We start from the raw sequence: 21,132 nt of genomic DNA on the forward strand, positions 1-21,132 counted from the left end.
TCTTTGTGCAGTAAACAAGTATTCTCTGGGGTTCCCCAGGCTTACAAATTAATGTTACAACTGAAAAAATGTTCCAAATAGTGACTGTGGATACAAAAGATCGTTCAAATTGCATTCTGTACTACGTATTAGTGGTGAGTGAACAAGGGTGACATTCCTGTTACAAGAACACACTTTTGAGGTTAATAAACCTCCTCTTAGCCATCATGTTTCTGAGAATCGTGTCCATTCTGAGAATGGAGAAACTACTTTGGGGGCTTGTAACTAATACAAAGCTGATAACATTGCAATATATGCGCTTCTACTCGGAAGGGAATCACACTGTGTTCAGTGAGACTGACTCCCAAATAAGCATGTATTGGATTGCAGCCTAAAAAGTGCAGGTGTCTTCCTATTTACTTCGATAGACCATGAATTATATTCCCAATTCTTTGTTCAGTGAGACCTACTGCAGTGATTCCTGGTCTCCACCCAAATCAGACCCTAAAATGCTTCTCTGTAAAATAACTTTCGTTGTCAAGTATTTTGTTGCTTAGCTGATTGGCCAAGAAAAGTTTGCAAAGAGTATAAATGACACCCCTTAAGAGCAATAGTCGAGTTTAATTTATGCTTATTCTAATAGAAGGCAATGCTATGCAATTGTGTACTACAAACTGTTATTTTGTTTTCATTCTAACAGAAATCTTGGAGCTGAAGTACCATGATTGAAATTGAATTGTCTTTAAAAATTAAATAATCACCACAAGCATGGTCCAGTAAATGTTCCTTTTACACATGTAGAAAGCAATTGTGTGGAACATTTGTCAGTGATTGTTCCTAGTAAGTCCCATAAAAGTCTTATTTTTCTAGATTGTGTCCCAGAGCTGTAACCTCAAGAAATGATATTCCAGGTAGGAGGGAATGCAAGTGAACCAGAAGCATCATTTAGACTGCAGTCCTACGCACACTATTGTGAGAGTAAGCGCCACCACACACAGTGGACCTTGCATCTAAATTAGCTGGTGCAGGAATGCACAGTTCTTCCGTCTGTTTGCACTGTCAAAAATTCCAGTCACTGTTCACTTGGAAAAGAGTTGTATTCTCTCTCTCTCTTGCCAGTGGATATTGCTTCAGTAACACTCTGCGGGCAAAAAGCAGAACTCTTCCAGTGCATGTTGAACGGAGCAACGTTCCATTTGTAAGAAATGAGGGTTCATTATATTCACAGCAATTACTGTTTAAAGTCACTTTGATTTTTTTAAAAAAACTTTCTGATACACTATATTGTGCTTAAAATACTTAGCCTTCTTTCAAAGAGGTCAGGGTGGGCACAGTCCTGCTCCCAGTTTTATCCTGAAGGCAGCCATGCTGTAGGTTGCAGAGAGAGGTTAACTGTGCCAGTGAGATTCACAGCTGAGCAGACCTGAGAACCCGCCTTCAGTCCAAGCCCAAAGTTCTGCCGTCTGCAGTGTTGGGATCAGATGGGACTTGACCAGTCTCCTGTTCTGCCTGTGGGTACCTCTGGTGTTGAGTCACTGAAGACAACCGTAAGTACCACTGGGCTAGGTCCAGACTTTGTGATAATTACAGTAGGTGCATTGAAATCACTGGAATGAACCTGAGTCCCATTGATTTCAGTGACTGCTCTCTGTCTGGAATCAACTCTTTAAGGCTGGAGTCCTAATCTCACTTACTTGGGAAATAAGTTTCATTGAACACACTGGGACCTGAGTATGCAAGTATATAAATTATGCCCTCTAGTCGTGTGACTTTGAATTTGAACTCTACCTAAAACCTTTGGAAAGGTGTGTCCCCAAGCAGAAGGAAATGGTTTCTAGCAGACCAGTGTGTGAAACAGCATTGTTTTCTGGCCTTCAGTAGAGAATAGAAAACAAGGCCTGTGCCTTGCTGAAACCAAATGACAAGCCGGTAACCAATTGGCAGCCAAGAGAAGGGCATTTATTGATTGCCTGTTAGCTGAGCCCTGGGTGAGACACATTCCAGGACTAATACTGACTCTTGCCTAGCATAGTGGGAGAGGCACTCCGCTCCATTAAAAACTCTGTTACTCTAGAACCTGGAGCTATACAGTGATGTCTGATTGTGTGCTTGTGCAGTTCTTCCCACATAAAGAAATGGTGCTGCCATTGCTGTGCTTGGCATTATCATCTATGTAACAGCTCAAGCAATGGTCCATTTTAGTGACCGGTGCAATGCACAAAGCAGGAACTACTGAAAGACTGTGGTGACTGCGTACATGAGTAAAAAACTCCAGGATGCAGTTTTCTGTTCAAACAGCCACTCCAATCTTGTGATTCCCATGTCACACAATCATGCATGCATATAGATTGCCTTAGAAAACACGAGCATCGGCTCTCTCGAGAGTGTAGATCTTGTGCACTGACTGCTCAAGAGGCCTGCTCAAGTGTTCCTGAACATGGACTTGGGGGGGTTCTATCATGGCAGGAGTTTCCAGGGGCTCCACAGCTGTGGTAGTCTTCATGCTGCAAAATGGGGTCTCCCATTCTCGCAGTTGATTAGGTCAAGATGCGGTGGTCTCCTAGGATGTTAGCTGGTGGAGTCAATGGACTGTACTACCTGAATTCAGCAAGTTGCTTGGACTTCTGAAGCAGTTTCAACTCAGTGGAACACCCAAAAATTGCCAAACAGTTGGCTCTAAAAAAGTCCTAGCAAAAACATCAATACTGTAGTGGAATATGGTAATGTAATACTGAATGATTACCACTGAATTAATTGCTGGTATGAAAACCCCCTATAGGCAAGACTCACTGGAGAAGACCCTAATGTTGGGAACGATTGACGGCAAAAGAAGGGGATGGCAGAGAATGAGATGGCTAGATGAAGTCACTGAACCAGTCGGAGTGAGCTTAGGTGGACTCCTAGGGATGGTGGAGGACAGGAGACCCTGGAGAAGTGTTGTCCATGAGGTCGTGATGGGTAGGACATGACTACATGACTAATGTAATATGAAAAGCCCCACGGTCTTTCTAAAACAAGTTATTTCAGTGCTGGCAGCATGCATTCAGGCTTCTGTGTACATATCCACCACTAAATGGGAAATGTGCAAAATTATCAGTGTTGTGGGCTGCCGTGATTAGTGCTAGAAAAGACAGCATGACCTGCACTACTCTGATATGACAAATGGACAAAGTGAACAATGCCCTTCTATTCAAGGGAGAGAGAAAATTTAGGTCTTAAAATTAAAACTGATTACTGCAGTTATTCTTTAAAACAATTTATTAAAGAATGACTAATGACTTTTATAGACACCTTATGAAAAATGGCAGTGATGTCAATAATTATTTCTATAAAAATTCAGTCTTCAAACCATAGGGTTAAAAAGGCCACAGTTCACACACTGAGAAATTCAAATACCGGAACCTGTATAATATTCCATGTCCATCACATCATATAAAGCTTTTCGAAGCAGAAACGTCCTTAGTTTCAGATATCAGCAACTTTGGTTTTAAGATCCCATACACAGAAGTTTTCTGAAGGTGCCTGCAAGCTTTAGTAGGTTTGCCACGTAGGCTCAAAGCTACTTCATCGTACTAAAGCTGAATACAGTAAATACAGTAATTCTAGTATTCCGCATTAAACCCTGACCCCAATTCAGCCAGAAAAAATAAGTTACTCTAATTGCAATAAATCACAAAGATGGCCATTTTTGTCCAAAGTATTCCATGTCAGTAGTATCTAATTCCTAAACTTCCTTTTTTCTAGACTTTGCAATTTTGTCATGAAATGCAAGAAGTGTAACAGAGACATGCAGTACTGAAGTCAGGGTGCTTTCAAAGGAAGGGAATGTGTAGTGCTTGGAAATTCATTTGAAGGTATGTTTTCTGAGGAGCAAAGTAGACATTATTCTAAACATACAGTTAAAAGGGTAGCCACACCTGTAGTTCTCTCTACCATCACTCCCTGTAATATCTAATAGAATTTATTTGGTATTATTATGTCACAGCATTCTCACTGTGATGTCAATATAGGGGTGGCTGCTTTTTGGGGTGTAGATCTTTGTTTCTAGCAGGTCATGGTAGACTTTAGCCGTATGTGATCTACTTTAGTTTTCACTTTGGTTCATCAAGTAGAGCCAGGTGCAAAATAGTACTTGATGAAGACTGAATTGCTGGACAGGGTATATTTGAGAAGATGCTGACCCTAGCAATGCGCTTTTGGTACCAGAATTGAAGCTTGCAGACCAGTTTCACACATAACTCTATTCGTGATTCCCTCCAAATTTTCATGATTTCAGCTGCCTAAGTTAGGAGGGACAGGTGGCTTTTTCTTGTTCCTACTTGTGAAATCAAGTTGGAAAGCATGGTGGATGTATTGCAACTCGTCTACCGATCGTTCCCACTTTAACTTCTGCCCATCCATGGTTTAGAGTCATGTCTACTTTAGCCCTGAGGATTCTGACCCATCAGACTCTAGAAAGCTGAATTCCATGTCTCATCCCATGCATCCAGTTATGCAGGGATCTGGGATTCCTGAGTCTAGCTATCCAAAACAAAAACCTTGCAATAATGGATTTAGATTATTTCCTTATAATGGATAATTGTATCTATCGATTTTGTGATGTGACTAAAAAACAGCCTCAGTAGTTTGGAAACTGCTTGGCTTGGATACATGTATCCTTCTGAGTGATGCTTCTCTCTAAATATTTCCCTTTGCTTGAAGCTTATTTCCTTCCAGCCATGATTTTTAAATACTGTAGTGCATTGTGTGCGGCATCATTGTGCGCGTTACCCCAGGAGATTCCAGTCCCATGGCAAACTGTGATTGGGTTAGTTGAAAGTTCTGCAAGACACTGGAATTGTCCATTAACGCTCAGTTCCTCTGAAATTGCAAACACAGATATTGATTAATGGCATATTATCTATTTTTAAAAGTCATTTCACACAGACACACTTTTCCAAATAGTGAATGGATCAAGCTTTGCTTTGCACGGCTGGGAATATCCTTTATGTTGATAAAGTGAAAACTGCAAGCAACCTACACAACTGTCAAGTTGAATGCACCATGGCTGACCTGTCTAGGTGGAGGCCCCTGCAACAGTGCCCCCTGCAGGCTCTTGAGGGAAAGGCTTCCCACCACCTTCTCCTGGGAGTTGCCCAACAGCAGGGGAGAAGCAGCAAGCACAGAACTGACCCTCGATCAACAAAAGGGCCCTTAGTTTGATACAGCAGAGCCTCCACGCATGCCTTCCCGACTGCCACTGTGCCTGACCTGGGAGAAGGCACTTTCCCTGCCTTCCATAGCTATGGCTCCTGCCAGGTGCATCTCAGTGAACTTTAAGAGAAGGACCTATGCACTGCCACTCATCGAGGAGGAGGGGGCAGGCATGTCACTGTCCCTCTCCCCATGCTGATCTCCCCAGGCTTCAAATAATGCAGACTGAGAAGGTATGTCCTGGTTAGGGAAGTTTGCCCCTAATGGCTAAGAGGTACTGCAAAGGTCAACCATCTGGGCACATATATATTAAAATTAATGAATCTGTTTTAAGAACAAAGTAACACCATACATACCTCTTAGTGTGCATACCAAGTTTCAAGCACCTGGGTTTTACAGTCTTGGAGCTACGGTAGGGACAGACGGACCGATGCACAAATCAACAACCTACTAGGGATACTGCCCCAGCTGAGACTGGGATCGTTGTATTTTGTTTCCTCTGAAATCAGTGGGACTTCACTGATGTTTGACTCGGTTACAATTGGAACTAAATGCAATTAACTGAGGTGGCAACCCTAAACATGCACACCAGAAAGTAAGGCCCCTGGAACCTGGTGGATCCCACTTCTGATTAGACTTGCACAGGATTGCAGTTAGTCTGGATCCAACCCACAATTTATGTTTTATACAACTGAATGTAGGGATTAGAGCAACTCCATGACCACAGTAATTCTCTGAAGGGCTTCTAGTCTGGTGAATTTTGTCAGAGCATTGTACCAAACAGCAGATTCAGCATAATATCCCTGAAAACCAAGCACACTGTAATTCTGCCCTGCCATTCATTTGTCTACATCTATTGCAGCTTTTAATCAAATTAATGTTCTGAAACTAAATGCAGAGTTGTACAGAAAGTAAGCTCTTTCATTGTCATCACTGCTAAGTTTGTGTTAAAGGTAGAACAGAATCATAATTTCACAATGCTCACTTTTTTGGTACTCTGCATCTGAAGCTACTGGTTTTGCCGGGCTGCTGTTGGGTAAAAACACACTGAGGAGGAAGATGCATCTCACTCACGGTGGCAGTTCTTACCTATATTCAAGTACGTTGTATTAAAACTTTGTTCATCTGCAATTTCTCCAAGGAGCTGGACATAATCTGTATTGGGAATACTGAGGGAACTTCTCTTCAGCAACATGATTTTTTCTCCATTTGAGTTCCTTAAGGTGTCCCACGTACATCGCAAATTATGACTCTGCTCATTTCCCTAAAACAAATTAAGAGGTTTTAGAACTTTATATATCTTGTTACATTTAGTAAATCATCCAACACCTTTAACATGACATCAACCATCTTCTCCCTATTCCTTGATAATCTATTAGGCAGATATACTGTGCTATGCTCTGCCCATTTCACTGATCCTGCCTTGCTTCTATTTCTCTTCCTGTAATTGTGGATCTGCCGGATGATTCTCAGGCAATATCTATTGTCCCTTTACTCAACAGGGGTTTTTTCAAAATCTTCAGAAAGAACCTTCCTCTTCTCCTGCTGTATTCACAGCTAAAAAAGAACCAAAATTCAACCTGCAGAAAGCTGCGCTGCGCTGCGCTGCGCTGTGTGTGCGCGCGCTCTCTCTCTCTCTCTCTCTCTCTCTCTCTCTCTCTCTCTCTCTCTCTCTGGAGAGCGACTGTGCTATCACCTGTTTATTAGTTCTGGGTGACTCTGAAATATGAGAAGTAGAGGAACAAAAGAAGCTCTTTTAAAGTGAGTAGGGAGGAGCTGGTGATGGTGGCAGCGGCAGCAGATGTTGCAATGAGGTCAGCAGGTGGGTCTGCTGAGGAAGCAGCCAGATGTTGCAGTGAGGTATTCCAGGAGCCCTGCCTGCTAGAAAATCTAAAGATACAGGCCACACTAAATCCACACCAAATCTAAAGATAAAGGCCTTATTTGTACAAGCATCCCACATGCCCCTAGTTCTCTTTAAAGGCACTTACCTCTTAGCACCCCGGCAGTGCACCCACCTGGGCCATCAATGGGTGGCATGTTAAGTCATGCATACTTATACACATAAGGATGGACCAGGGCTTTTCCCATGGCCCATGTCCTGTATTACACAGAGCTACTACCAAGACAACAGCTAAGTCCTGCTGTTCAGGAATTCCTTCAAACATTGCCCCTTCTAGGATCTCCACTATCCATAACTTTCAGGTTAGGTTGTGTATCTGGAGCACTGTTATTTTTTTATATAGCACAACAAATGCCAGTTAATTAAAACCTATAATTTCATTCATAGTCAGCTTTTCTACTAGATGTTCCACTCTAGCGTTAGCAGTAGCCCATCAAGCAGAAATTAAGCAAATGACGCTTTCTCCAGCACTTTAGCGCTATGCTAAATTTCTGCAACTAAGGCTGCTATTGAAGGTACAGAAATAAATGCTGGGGTCCCAAGATCATCCCAGATTCTTAGTCAAGGGATAGGTCTACAAACACTATGCGAGCCCAGGGCTACTTTGAGGGGACAAACTTGCAGTCCCATTTCCTGAAAGCATACCGTGGCCACTGGTATTAGGACAGTTTGGTGCTTACTCGTTCCTACCATTAAGTAAATCCAGGAATTTAAAGTCAACTGATTAGACTTCCCCACCACCCACCATCACTCAAAATGTCTTAGACTTTTCAGAGAAATAGCCATGAGCAGAACAGCAGAAAGCAACAGCTCCTTAAGAGATAGCTGTGAGACTCATTATTAGTGCACCAACATGTATCTGGGTTTTGTGAAAATGACCGAACTGAGCTCCTTCCAAAATCTGAAGGAGGAAACATTACAAAAGACCTCCACCACTGTGACAGGAGTGGCCAGATGCAAGAGGGCAAGGGTTTTTACATCTTTTAGCCTGCATGGCAGAGAAATTCCCTCTTTCACCCAACTATTAAAGGTGCAGAAGCCCTGTCTTCTTTTGCATCTGGCCGCCCTGACTGTAAAGTGGATGCTTGCACTGATATGGAGTGGATGACTTATTATTTTCAGAAGATTTGTGAACCTCACCCTTATTACTTAATGCTTGGGTGAGGAAAGCTGTCTTCAGAGGAGCAAACAGTTGTTAGGTACCTGGAGAAGTACGGCTCTTATATATTTATCTGAATTTATGCTAGATTTCAGCGTCAGGCATGCAGCCTGTTTACTCAGAACAAAGTAGGACAACATTTAATGCCATGCTTTCCCAAGTGACTGCATAAAATGTTTTAATAAATAAAAATATATATATAAGACTATCGTTCCTCTATTAGAAAAGGCTGGCTTGGGGGAAGAGAATCTGTTGACTGCAGGAAGGAAGACGGGAGGTGACCCACATGTGCTGAATCAGCCAGACCAGCAGGTGCACCTTCCTTGTGTATGCGGCTACAAGGGAGGTATTAACAGAAATGAATGCAAATAGTTTGGTTACGTTTGAAGGACTGAGCGGCTTCCATGAAATAGAATGAATTACTTACTAAAGAAGTAGTAAAACTATCTCCAGATAAACTGTGGAATTTTTCAAGTAATTTCTCAGCAGCATTTCGCTTGGCTAACTTTTTAGAAGTCCCCACCCCTGCATAATGAAAGAAGAGCAAAAATTACTGAAACAAACAGAAAACTTAAGCTGGGATACATTCATACAAAAGCAAAACATGATTATAGCTAAGAAGTCATACTGAAATGCATCCTTGCAAGGCAACCGGGCCCCCTCAGTAAAATAATGCATTCTTAGCCTCCACATCTTCAACTGCAGTCACCAATCTAAGACTGTCTCCTTGTATGTTTCATTCCAATCAATTTTCGCATAAACAGTTTAATTATGAACTGATGAGTTTCTTTCTAGCCATTGCCAGATCAGAGTTTTCTCCTATCACACCAGAAGAAAGATAAGGAAGCACCAAGATGTGGAAGGGTATCATGTGGAGAAGGATGATAAAAGCAGGCCTGAATTCAGGACCTAATCTGAACCAGGCTGCCTACAGGTCAAGCTCTTGGCTGCACAGGTGCCTGCCACAAAGTGATCTGAAGGTGAAGTCTCTTGTGGGAAAGGACAGAAGGAGCTGCTGCAGAATGGATGAAAGGCTATACAGCAGGGATGAGGGAGGCTTGGTCCTCCTGATGTAGCTGAACTGCAACTCCCATCATCCCTCACCATTGGCTATGGTGACTTGGCTAATGGGAGTCAGAGTTCAACAATGTTCTCCTCTCCAAAGTGTTTGTCATTTGATCAAGCAGCAAGGTCAAAATGGAAAAAAGATACGCTTGGCACCAGGTGAGGATAAGCACTGTACACATTCACATGTATTAGGGGGAGGGAGAAACGGTGTTTTCTTGAGTTCCAGGGAGAGCAAATGGTAAATTTACACAGAGAAGCACTGTAGCTGAATTGTCCTGTATACTTTTATTATATAAACACACAACTAAGTACAGATAATATTTTTTAAAATATACAACTCTGACTTGTATGTAATTATTTACTTATTAAATGGACTTTCAAACTAAAAAGGCATCAAAGCTGCTTACAACAGAATTATATGAGACAATAAAGAGATAACAAAAATGGAAACCTCAATATATTGCATTGAAGCATTAGTTCTTTGGCCAAATTCAGGCAATGCTACATTTGGCAGGGTGCAGGGAATACTCACCTGTTTCCACAAATGTTTCTATTCTGCAAGTCATGGTAAACTCTCTTTTATGAGGTGGCCCTGTCTCCTGGGCCAGTGAATACTCTGGAAGTCTCCAGCCTTTCTGAATAGCCAGCTCCTGGAGAAAGATGCAAAAGACCAAGTGGATGTTTGGTGCGTCTACTATGAAACAACCTCATATCCATTTAGTAATCACCATCACCACTAATGTATGTTGCTGATTACTGCAGGAAAACCCTTCAATTATGTTAATTATAATTAACTTTCAAAATTCCATGGTAGCTTGCATAACAAAACTTGGTTTCAGAAATATTTATACTTGAAATCAGGATTTAAACAATAAAAAGGTTTGTGTATTTCAGCCATACTGGTGTCAGTTTTATAGTATGTTTGACTTCTAGCTATCATGACTTCTTACTAGCTTTACAAAACTACACAAGTGCAAAGCTGTCAAATATGGTGCAGACAGTACTTTTGGTCACCACCATCTATGAGGAATGGCTAGCGGTTTTAATAATCATGAAATAACAGAACATGCAATAGCCTTGTCTAATTGTTTTGGGTTGAAGCCAGAATGTACCTCCCAAGGATGGAAGGGCTCTTTCTGTCCACCCAGAGCTGCTGCAGCTGGCAGCCCTTTCAGTTGGCAGCTATGCCTGACAGCTTGGGCATTTTAGAACCGCTGCCACTGGCACTCAGAGCCACCTGTCTAAACCAGCAAGCTATTTTGGCCACTCCTGCCTCACTGCTCTATAGGGGCTTTGGCCAACCATTCGGGTTTGGATGACACTTGAATGCCAAGTGTGGCTTAGAAACACTAGAGCAAGCCATGGCTTTGGGTGCTGGCTCAGCAGCTCACCGAAACCCACCTTCCAGGTAGCACACTCAGGTTCAGAGAGCATGCTAAGCCACCAAATGTGCTGAGTGAATTCTGCTGATGTGTTTCTCTTAATATTTACTTATTTCCTAAAAGTAAGTCGATGCCCTACAGGGGGGAAAAAAGGTAATCAGAAGAGACCCTGCCTGAATGCTTACAATCTAATCAGTGAAAAGAAAGAGAAGCAAACTTCATTTTTAACCCTGAAAGGGAAAAGGTTTTCTAATCTAAACTAAAAGAGAGTTTGCAAAAACAAGCTAGAAAACCCTGATTTGGAGACAAATCAAGGCATTGTCAGCAACACAGAGACATTTCAGCAAAAAGGTTCAAGACTACACTCAGCTGTAAAAATAATATGCAAAAAATGTGAAGCAGTTTTTATTAATAAGGTCTTTCTATTTATCACATCACGCTGTAAAACAAACTGTATTTGGACTAATCCTGCCCTCCTTTGGAGGCCTGCCTACTTTGCTTCCTAACTGCTGGATTTCATTAATTTAGCCAATGTGGCCAAACAGCTGATTTAAAAGAGAATGAATGCAGAAGGGAGTCACCAGATAGCTCTTTCCCCTGTTCCATTACTCTCACAAGAATGTATGGCTGCAATCCTGCTCACACTTGGGATGTAAAAGCACAATCTATGTTTATTTGAAAAGAGCTGCACTGTGTTCAGCAGGACTTATTTCAGGACCAAGTCTGCACAGCAGCCTTAGAGTGATTAAACACAGCAGGACAAACACGCACATACACAAGGATGTCTCTACTTTTTTCCCACCTGAAGTTTCAAGGAGGCTATTCTTAAAAGTCTTCAGATTTCAGGGACAAACTGGATGTGATGAGTGAGTTCCAGAAATTAAGCAGACACCACCCATCTGTATCAGGACTGTAGAGGGTTAACCCATCCATCTCATTATTCCTGCTGAAAAAGTTGTCCCTCAAGGAGCAATTATCCTTGACTAGAAAAGGGTATGGGCACACAGAGCTATAGTCATACATTTTTCCACTTGGGAAGATCCCAAGACCAAAGCTGAGAATGGAAGATTTTCAACAAGAAAATGGCATCTGGAAAAGGATGAACCAACTTCCCTTCTCTCCTAACACACATGTGAGAGTCCTGATACAGTGCAGGATCTTCCACAAATTACTTGTACAAGAAAAAGACGCTGCTTTTCTGTTGAATGGAGAAATGCTTGAGTCAATTAACAAGAATATATAAAATCGGCTTTGCAGTAAAGAGCCAGCACAGTTACTGCCAGGAATAAAGGTATTCAGTTAATACCACTGCTCATAACACTTAGAAATAAGGAAGTCTTCACAAAGGTTTCAGCTGCAAAAGAGCCTCTTGATCTCTGCCCGGGACAAACCTGACAGGTCTTCTAAGAAGGTAAAATTTCACAAAGCCATATTAATGGCCCAGTGAAAATTTTCAATTGAGTGATGTAAGAACAAATTTTGCTATTACTCCACAACATTTTATAGCCAAATAAAAGATCTTCATGCTATATATCACAGAGGATGGGCTGTTGTTGACCAACACACATACACAGCCATGTGTATATAAGATCCTGACCAAGACATCAAATTTTCCTCTACTTTCCCCTTCTCCACAAAATGTGTAATCACTGTATTTTGCTTTATGACACTGCCTTTAAAATGCTTCCTGAGTAGTAAGTATTCTGCTTTCCCATTTGTGCTACCTGATCTTGACTACCTGTGTTGTTTTCTGTCATCAGAAAAATGAAGGAAAAATATATTTTGTATATGGTTCTAAAATGGGCATGTAATTTACTATGAAAAAAGCATACACTCTAAAAGAAAAAAAGCCAGCGATCTTACCTGCAATGATCCTATAGGATTGGCCTGATTCTGAGCTTGATCGAAAGGTTCAGGAATTAAGTGGTCTGGCACAGAAATACTAAAATGAACACAGTAAACTTAAAATTGGCAGTTTAGAAATAATTCCAGGCATTGTTCCACTAATAAATCAGGATCCAATTACAAACCGTATGAAATGTTAGCTTAAGATTACCCACAGCTTAAGGTGCTAGCTCAGGCCAAACAGACTGACAACGCACATACTCTTCAAAATCAAAATGACTATGTATATACAGCATATCACAGAAGTGAGTACACCCCTCACATTTTGTAAATATTTTATCTTTTCACGTGACAACCCTGAAGAAATGACACTTTGCTACAATGTAAAGTAGTGAGTATACAGCTTGTATAACTGTAAATTTGCTGTCCCCTCAAAATAACTCAACACACAGCCATTAATGTCTAAACCGCTGGTAACAAAAGTGAGTATGGCCCAAAGCGTCAATATTTTGTGTGGCCACCATTATTTTCCAGCACTGCCTTAACCCTCTTGGGCATGGAGTTCACTGGAGTCCTCTTCCACTCCTCCATGACGACATCACGGAGCTGTTAGAGACCTTGCGCTTCTCCACCTTCTGTTTCAGGATGCCCCACAGATGAACGATAGGGTTTAGGTCTGGAGACTTGCTTGGCCAGTCCATCACCTTTACCCTCAGCTTCTTTAGCAAGGCAGTGGTTGTCTTGGAGGTGTGTTTGGGGTCATTATCATGTTGGAATACTGCCCTGCAGCCCAGTCTCCGAAGGGAGGGGATCATGCTCTGCTTCAGAATGTCACAGTACATGTTGGCATTCATGGTTCCCTCAATAAACTGTAGCTCCCCAGTGCCGGCAGCACTCATGCAGCCCCAGACCATGACACTCCCACCACCATGCTTGACTGTAGGCAAGACACACTTATCTTTGTACTCCTCACCTGGTTGTCGCCACACACACTTGACACCATCTGAACCAAATAAGTTTATCTTGATCTCATCAGACCATAGGACATGGTTCCACTAATCCATGTCCTTAGTCTGCTTGTCTTCAGCAAAACTGTTTGCGGGCTTTCTTGTGCATCATCTTTAGAAGAGGCTTCCTTTTGGGACGACAGCCCTGCAGACCCATTTGATGCAGTGTGCAGCGTATGGTCTGAGCACTGACAGGCTGACCCACCACCCCTTCAGCCTCTGCAGCAATGCTGGCAGCACTCATACGTCTATTTCCCAAAGCCAACCTCGGGATATGATGCTGAGCACGTGCACTCAACTTCTTTGGTTGTCCATGGCGAAGCCTGTTCTGAGTGGAACCTGTCCTGTTAAACCGCTGTTTGGTCTTGGCCACCGTGCTGCAGCTCAGTTTCAGGGTCTTGGCAATCTTCTTATAGCCCAGGCCATCTTTATGTAGAGCAACAATTCTTTTTTTCAGATCCTCAGAGAGTTCTTAGCCATGAGGTGCCATGTTGACCTTCCAGTGACCAGTATGAGAGAGTGAGAGCGGTAACACCAAATTTAACACACCTGCTCCCCATTCACACCTGAGACCTTGTAACACTAACACGTCACATGACACTAGGGAGGGAAAATGGCTAATAATGCCCAATTTGGACAGTTTCCCTTAGGGGTGTACTCACTTTTGTTGCCAGCGGTTTAGACATTAATGGCTGTGTGCTGAGTTATTTTGAGGGGACAGCAAATTTACACTGTTATACAAGCTATAAACTCACTACTTTACATTGTAGCAAAATGTCATTTCTTCAGGGTTGTCACATGAAAAGATATAATAAAATATTTACAAAATGTGAGAGGTGTACTCAATTCCAGAGTTTTCTTCCTCTCTTCCCCCACAATGGTAATTTTCTGCAATGCTATTGAAACTCAAGGAGTTTCTCAAGGATTCTCAAAAGCAGAATGGAAGGAAAGACATTTATTTACTGTAATCCCAGTTATTTGAAAATTGAATTATATACTACATTATTTGCCATCAGTCAAGACAGAAAACTACAAAAGTTATTATCAAGAACACTTCGAAAAGTAGGATAAAGAGGTTATCTGTATTCGAAAAATAGTTACCTGCACATATCCACAATGAATTCAGAGAAGCATCGCATAGATTGTTGGCGGGGTCCAAGGCTTAAGCCTGCGCACCCTACGCATGTTTAGGTAGAAGCACGTCCTACACCTCCCAGCATGCCCCACCTTAACTTATTTGTGACAGAAACTGGGATAGAAGCAGAGTTCTACTTCCATACTCATAGAAACTGCAAAGTATAATAAAATTTCCACTTGGCCATAATTCACATACAGTTTCATGAGAAGTCACAGAAATTGGCACACGGTGCAAAACATTTGGAGGTTTCCATTCAACAGCAATGTTAGCCTGATGCACTTGCTTAGCTTGGTCATGGGGGGTCTAACAGTCTTGGCAACATCACAGAGCTCTCGGCCCCAGAGATTCTTATGCTGGAGAAGGAGGTCTGGAAGGGGGCTCTGCTCACCTATGCCTGAGTGCAGAGCAGAAGCCTCAAAAGGATAGCTGGGCGATGAGGCCATTGGGGCAGGGTTTGGCTGCACACCCACATCTCATCTACACTGTTAGCTCTCCCATGAGCAAGCTGAATGCCTGGACAGAGCAAGCCACTATGTCACAGCCATCAAAATCCCACTCACCAAATATTAGAACTGCCTTTCAAGATGTGCAGTGCAGCTTCTGCTGCTCTTTGTTTTGCAACTTTCTTGCTAGGACCCTCTCCTGAATTAGTAAAAGAAGAGCAACAATATTTGTGCATGTTTTCACTGGCAGAGTAAGAAAAGAAACAGCTATCCTAAGTCTGTATATTTTGAAATATATGTTGTCTATTTCAGGATAATTCAGTTTTTCAAGTTTAAAGACTGCAATCTTGTATATGCCAACTTCCAAGTTATCATTTAGAACATTAAAAAATGAAATCACTATTTCCAGCCTAAACAGATCAGTTCAGACTATTTTTCTAAGATGCTGAAATGACCGATCTTACAATGTTTTGGCAGAGCACACAAGCCCTTTAGAAGAAAAATGGGGCTGGTGTCCACACAGCATTTTGTCAGGGCTATCCTAAAGAAGCAGCCTCAAATATTTTTCTTTCTGCAATTGTAAGATTGCAGTTGGGCAGCCTATTCCCATTGGCTTCTCAGTTTTCAGACTTACCTTCTCAGTTCTCAGATTCAACCTAAAGTGGAGATTCTGAGAAGCCAGGGGATGGTGCAGCAGACAGAACCCTTCCTTGAAGCAGAAGTTTGGCACTGCCCCTCTTGAAACTGCTACAGCATGAAAGATGCACGGAGGAAGGAAGCATAAGGGGACATCTGGCTGTGGCAGTTTCTTCTCCTCAGGCTTCCTTCTTTCTCTGGCAGGCTAATTTCAGGAGGGAGTGCAGTATGTTCTGTCCAATTCCTCTTCCAAAACCAGGGTTGGATTAGCGCGCTAGTCCACAGATCCCTGCACACACCACCAGAAGTTGCATGTATCAAACTGTGGTGCGATGACGGGGTGTGCTCTGTTGCCAACAGGATGGCTGGGCTCAGGTGCAAGAAGAGAGCTGGAGTTTAAAATGTCTGAGAAACACTAGCTTATGTCAAGGCAGGAGCATGTGCTACAAATTTGAGCCCAAGCACAGAAGGGGCAGGATGATTTCTGGATGATTTACGGAGGGGATGAAAATCAATTATTTAAAAAAATAATTGGATTTTTTAAATTTTAATCAGATTTTTATTTAAACTGGGTTTTTAAATAGAATGCTTTTTGAGGAAAAATCTATCTAAAGATGGTTTTCTATTTAAGATATATTATAGTTCAAAGGTTATTTGTCCTGAAATAAGGATTAGTTTTTAATTATGTAGCATAAGGCTATATATTCATGCAATTTTTTTTGTTAAATAAATTCCATTAATCCAGAGGTTTCTGTCAGATTATTGGGCAATCTAGAAGATATTATCACAGATGCTTGGTTTTACATTTCTCAGAACTGTGTGTTTCTCCAGTGATCACATGCCTCTTCTTCACAGCAAAAATGTTATAAAATAAACATACAAAGTTGAGAAAAGGACCTTAATTCCATTGTTCCTTTGCAAATCTATGCACACAAAATCAACCCCTTACCTCTTAAGTGCTAAGTTTTAAAAATCCAATGAATAGGATAAGATTGTTGGGAGTGGAATAGATCTGCATAAGAAGTCAAGTGTGAGGAGGGTGGAGCAAGCAGTAAAAATGAAAGGGAGCCCTTTTGAGTAGAACACCGTACAAGTCTTTGAGTCTTTCTGTGTATAGCCTGAGGTTTATCATATTATTCTTTACCTGGAGGAGGACACGTATATAGTGGCAGCAGACCAGTTTGGGGATATTTTATTGAAGATCCTCTACCCACAGGTAAGGCAGGCATTTGTGCAAATTATGTCGGAAACCCTGATTTAAATCTAGTCCTACTGACTAGTGATTTACATTGTGATTTAAATCAATTTTATTTAAATCATATCCACCCTCTTCCTGTAACACCACAATCCCCTTTCAAAGCCAACAAAGCCCAGCGTGAATGCAGAGTTAGGCCCTGTCCACCTCCTCAGCTGGAGGGGAAGCCAGGGGCTCACTCCAAGCCCAGTCACGATTGCCTCTACTCTTGCTAGGATGGTGTGGGGCATTCCTCCATGGGAGCATGTCTACTTAATTTCCAGTTCTCTGAGCCAATGCCACCCTCATTCTACTGTCCCACAACTTCCTGCGCTTCCAAAGAGCCGTGTACACATTGACCCGTGTTAGCAACCAGTGACAGGATCAGTTCCCAGGAGTCACGCAAGAAAGAAGTACTGCTGTTACACTGCAGTAGTTACTCTTCAATGTGATCTTCCGTGGCCAAAGCACAGGGCCGTGCTCAACGGGGAGTTTTCCTTTCCAGCCCAGAAAGCAGGGAAGAGTTCTGGTTCTCTGCTAACAAGCCATACACATGAAGGAAGCATAAATCTCAGCCCCCACAGAATATATGCTGCAGTATGTAAGGGGGACATACAGCACTCTCAATTCTGTGGCTCTCAGAGATACATAAGGGATGTAGCTGACCTAACTGTTCTTCAGCTTTCTTTTTCAAACATGACTCCATGCCTCCAATCAACCCTGAAGGCTAACTCCCGCTCTACACTCAAGGTGTTAACAGCAGGAGTAACCAAGCTCTCCTAAGGCAGGGAAAGGGGGGTTCCTTTCCACTAACTTTCTCACCCAAACCCTCTTTCCAGCCAGAGAATGCTGCTGCGATGCAAACTAGGCACAAGCTGGGCAGGGTGAGATCTGCCTGAAAACAGTCCCAGCAGAGTCACCTAAATAAGGGATCAAAGGGTGGAAGAAATGCTCTCCTCTACTATTTTTAACCTGTTTTGTTCTGCAGTCTCTCACTTCCAGCACACCCCAACCTTCTAAATGTCCATTTCCTTATCATTGTTTTCAACCAGCATACATTTAAGGATAAAAGCCCATAAAAATTTTAATGGAGAATAATGGGCTCTAGGATTAGAACTGGGGAAAAAGAAAGCTTTTAAGCTACTGGGTGGTATAAAAATTAATTAATGAATTAATTTGGGTTCTAGGGTTAAAATACTGGATGGAAGTTTAGAACATGTGAAAGATGGAATCTGGATTTAGGACAGACGGGGAAGGGAAGGATGTAGGCAAGAGTGTTTGGCCTCTGAGATTAGTATTAGTATAGGGAAAGTGCAAGAGGTTAGTCTGGATGTGTGGAGGGAATTTTGTGCTCTGCAACTAGGCTTGAAGGATGTTAAAAAAAGAGGAGGTGAACAAACATCTGGACTCTGGGATTAGAAGAGGAGAGGACAGAAGTGTTGAAGTGTGTTAAGAAGAATGCTAACTATTCTATTATTTCAGTTGCTGCTTGGGAGGAACTCCCTCTAGCAAGCAAGGAATGAGCTCTTAAAAAGAGGAAAGGCTTAGGTTTAAAAAAGTCCTCCAAGTCAAATCCCTTGCCGGATCCCTTAAATGGCAAAGGGATTGCTCTCCTTGCAGATTAAAGAAGCTTGTTGGAGGACTGGTCTTGGAGGACGACGACACTTTGAGACCAGTTCCCTCTCCCACAGCAGTACACTTCTTCCAAGCCCAATTCATCATCACGGAAAGCCTTTAAAATGCAAGGAGCACTGCCTTCCTCACAGCTTAAAGGACCATTCCAGCCCCTCCACTTGCTACATGGTAGGTGGGGGTGGGGGGGTAAATAAACTCTTGCTACCCAGTTTACCAACAACCAATGCCCTATTTAATTCTTTAGAATATTAAACACACAATACATGAAATTAAGAAATCAAAGGCATAGATTATACCAAAATGCACCACTGCTACAAACCTGTTGCAGTTATGTCACCTATAGTGACTTTATAGGTAAAGATAGGCATATGTACTTGTCCTTCAGCTTTTTCAAATTCATACGTAGGATTGAGGTTAGCCTTTGTGCCATATTCATGCAACAGCTGAATTGGTGTTTTCCCTGGTTTGGCCGCAATAATTTCCCCCAAGCTGTTCATAAAGATAAATGAATTCAATGAATATTTGAAAAAGAAGGCCATTAGATTTAATAACAAATTTTTGCTTTTAAGAATGTCATGTTGTACTTTTCATTCATGAAACGCAATCCTGATAAAGCTTAGGATGCTTTTGTGATTGTACTTTCATATGAATGAGTAACCATGGAAAAATTACACTGTTAATGCAAAAAGCAAAAATATAAACCCTAGTGATTTGGCTATACCGCCAGAATCATGAGAACAAAGTGACATGTGCTTCCCCCTTTGATGCTTAGACTTCATGTGAAAAGCCATTGTTATGGAACTAAAATGAGTAATGTTTGCATAGCAGCCTACACAGTGAACTAGAAGTCACCAGATGTTAACTTCTTAATTACATTTTTTCCCTCTTGCAGGCCTAAGTATAAAACACAAAAGCACAACTATTACACATTTATCTTGCTCATTCTCTTCGTGGGCTGATGGCCAAAATAAGACATTAATTATGCATATTAAAACCCTGCCTGTTTTCCTTCAAGGAAACCAAGGTGGTTTACTTAATCCTCCCTTTCTTCATTTTATTTTTACAACATTCCTATGGGGTATGTTTCCTTTCACCCCTGTTCCCAAGACTGACTAGCCTATCAAAAGGCCATCATGAATTTTCAGGTAATGTATCATTTCAGAAAGAATGATATATCTGAAAAATAATTCTATTATTTGGGCCAATTCTATAACTTTGGGCCAGTCACAGACTCTCAGCCCAACCTACCTCACAGGGTTGTTGTTGTGGGGATGAGATGGAGGAGGAGAATGATGAACGCTGCCTTGAGCCCTTTGTAGGAAAAAGGCAGGGTATAAATCGATAAGTAAGTAAATAAGTATTATTTAGTTGTACTGTACTCTGAAAGCAAAGGCAGAGAAATTACATACATAAGAGCTGTTTCAAAGTACATTTGAAGATCACAAGGCCCCAAAAAAAAAGGCTTCAGAAGTGGAAGACAGCAATTTGCTTAAGGAAAAAATTGAAACCAGAAGAACCAGTTGGATAAGAAAGCATGTCTGGTACAGCACTGTGTGTGCTATACAAGCAACACTCAAAATATGCAGACATTTTTATGGATGGAGACCCTCAATGGACACAAATGAGGGTACTTGTTCGGACTTAACTAAAATCTAACGTGTACACTTCAGGCATCCACTGAAGTGAACCTAAGGTTAACTTCGTTCGCTTTCAAGGTGCCACACGCCTCTTGGTTTTTTTGCTGCAACGCATTACTACAAAGCCACCTCTCTGGAAATTAATTTGCACTGCGGTTGTATGCATGTTTGCCTAAGTCCACTCGGTTCAAGAGGAATGCTTCCCAATCGCAGCCACCGGGAGCTGGAGTGAGGCTTTCTTCTGCCACGGAACTCCCAGGCAGCAGCTGGTCCGGGGCTACTCGCATCCCGCAACCCTACACCCATCCACTCGGAAGCCCCATCGCCAGGGCTCAGTCCCCGGGAGGTGGCGGCGGGACTGGAGGATCAGTTACACCCTCACAGCCCGGGACGGGCGCCCGTGCGGCGGCGGCCAGCAAGCGCGCCCGTGACGACAGCCCCGTCCTGCCCCGTGTCTTGCGCGCAGAGGATGCTCCGCACGCGCCGCGGGTCGCCGCTCCCCACAATGCTCCGCGCCCGCGCGGACCCCCCTCGCCCTCCAGCAGACCTGGCAGCGCCCTGTCTCGCCACCGGGGACTTCCGCTGCTCCGGGCCCGGGAAGCCCTCCGCGGCCCCAGCCAGGCAGGGGGCAGCCTGCGGCTGGGGCGGCTGGGGCGGGGTCAGGCTGTTCCCCGCCGCCGCCGCCGCCGCTTCCTCCGCGTCCATCTCTTCCTGATCGGCGACCAACATTCTTCCAGCACAGCCCCGCTTCGCGGGTCACGTGCGGGGCGGAGCCTCTCGTGCACGGCCCACCTCGGTTCGCTCCGCTGCGTGGCCCTGGCGGGAGGTGGCGGCTGCGGACTCGCCGCCTGTCGCCCGGCGAGCGAGCGAGCG

At 42.8% G+C, this 21,132-nt stretch overlaps 1 protein-coding gene across 2 annotated transcripts; it reads right to left on the reverse strand.

Moving 5' to 3' along the window:
- Positions 1–3,222: 3,222 nt before the first annotated feature.
- On the reverse strand, positions 3,223–20,968 carry PRKRA (protein activator of interferon induced protein kinase EIF2AK2). Of its 2 annotated transcripts, XM_044427050.1 has the most exons (9): positions 20,807–20,968; positions 19,871–19,933; positions 18,942–19,111; positions 15,235–15,316; positions 12,548–12,626; positions 9,835–9,952; positions 8,662–8,759; positions 6,262–6,436; positions 3,223–4,839 (listed from the first exon to the last, which is right to left on the reverse strand). In XM_044427050.1, exons 1-9 carry the CDS (start codon positions 20,962–20,964, stop codon positions 4,682–4,684), a joined length of 1,101 nt encoding a protein of 366 aa, XP_044282985.1. In that variant the 5' UTR covers positions 20,965–20,968; the 3' UTR covers positions 3,223–4,681. The 2 variants fall into 2 exon arrangements, with proteins under 2 accessions (XP_044282985.1, XP_044282986.1); XM_044427051.1 differs by lacking the exon at positions 19,871–19,933.
- Positions 20,969–21,132: the final 164 nt, after the last annotated feature.

This window comes from Varanus komodoensis, unplaced genomic scaffold, assembly GCF_004798865.1.
Source record: "Varanus komodoensis strain SLA01 unplaced genomic scaffold, ASM479886v1 scaffold18_1, whole genome shotgun sequence".
NCBI lineage: Eukaryota > Metazoa > Chordata > Lepidosauria > Squamata > Varanidae > Varanus > Varanus komodoensis.

What these genes read in the sequence shown, in the direction of transcription:
- PRKRA (XM_044427050.1), bottom strand. Translation starts at nt 20,964, where the DNA reads ATGGACGCGGAGGAAGCGGCGGCGGCGGCGGCGGGGAACAGCCTGACC. An exon ending in ATCCTATAGGATCATTGCAG is followed by an intron (nt 9,953 to 12,547) that starts GTAAGATCGCTG and finishes ATCTTTCTCCAG; the next exon opens with GAGCTGGCTATTCAGAAAGG. An exon ending in TACAACGTACTTGAATATAG is followed by an intron (nt 4,840 to 6,261) that starts GTAAGAACTGCC and finishes TTGCAATTTCAG; the next exon opens with AGGAACTGAGCGTTAATGGA.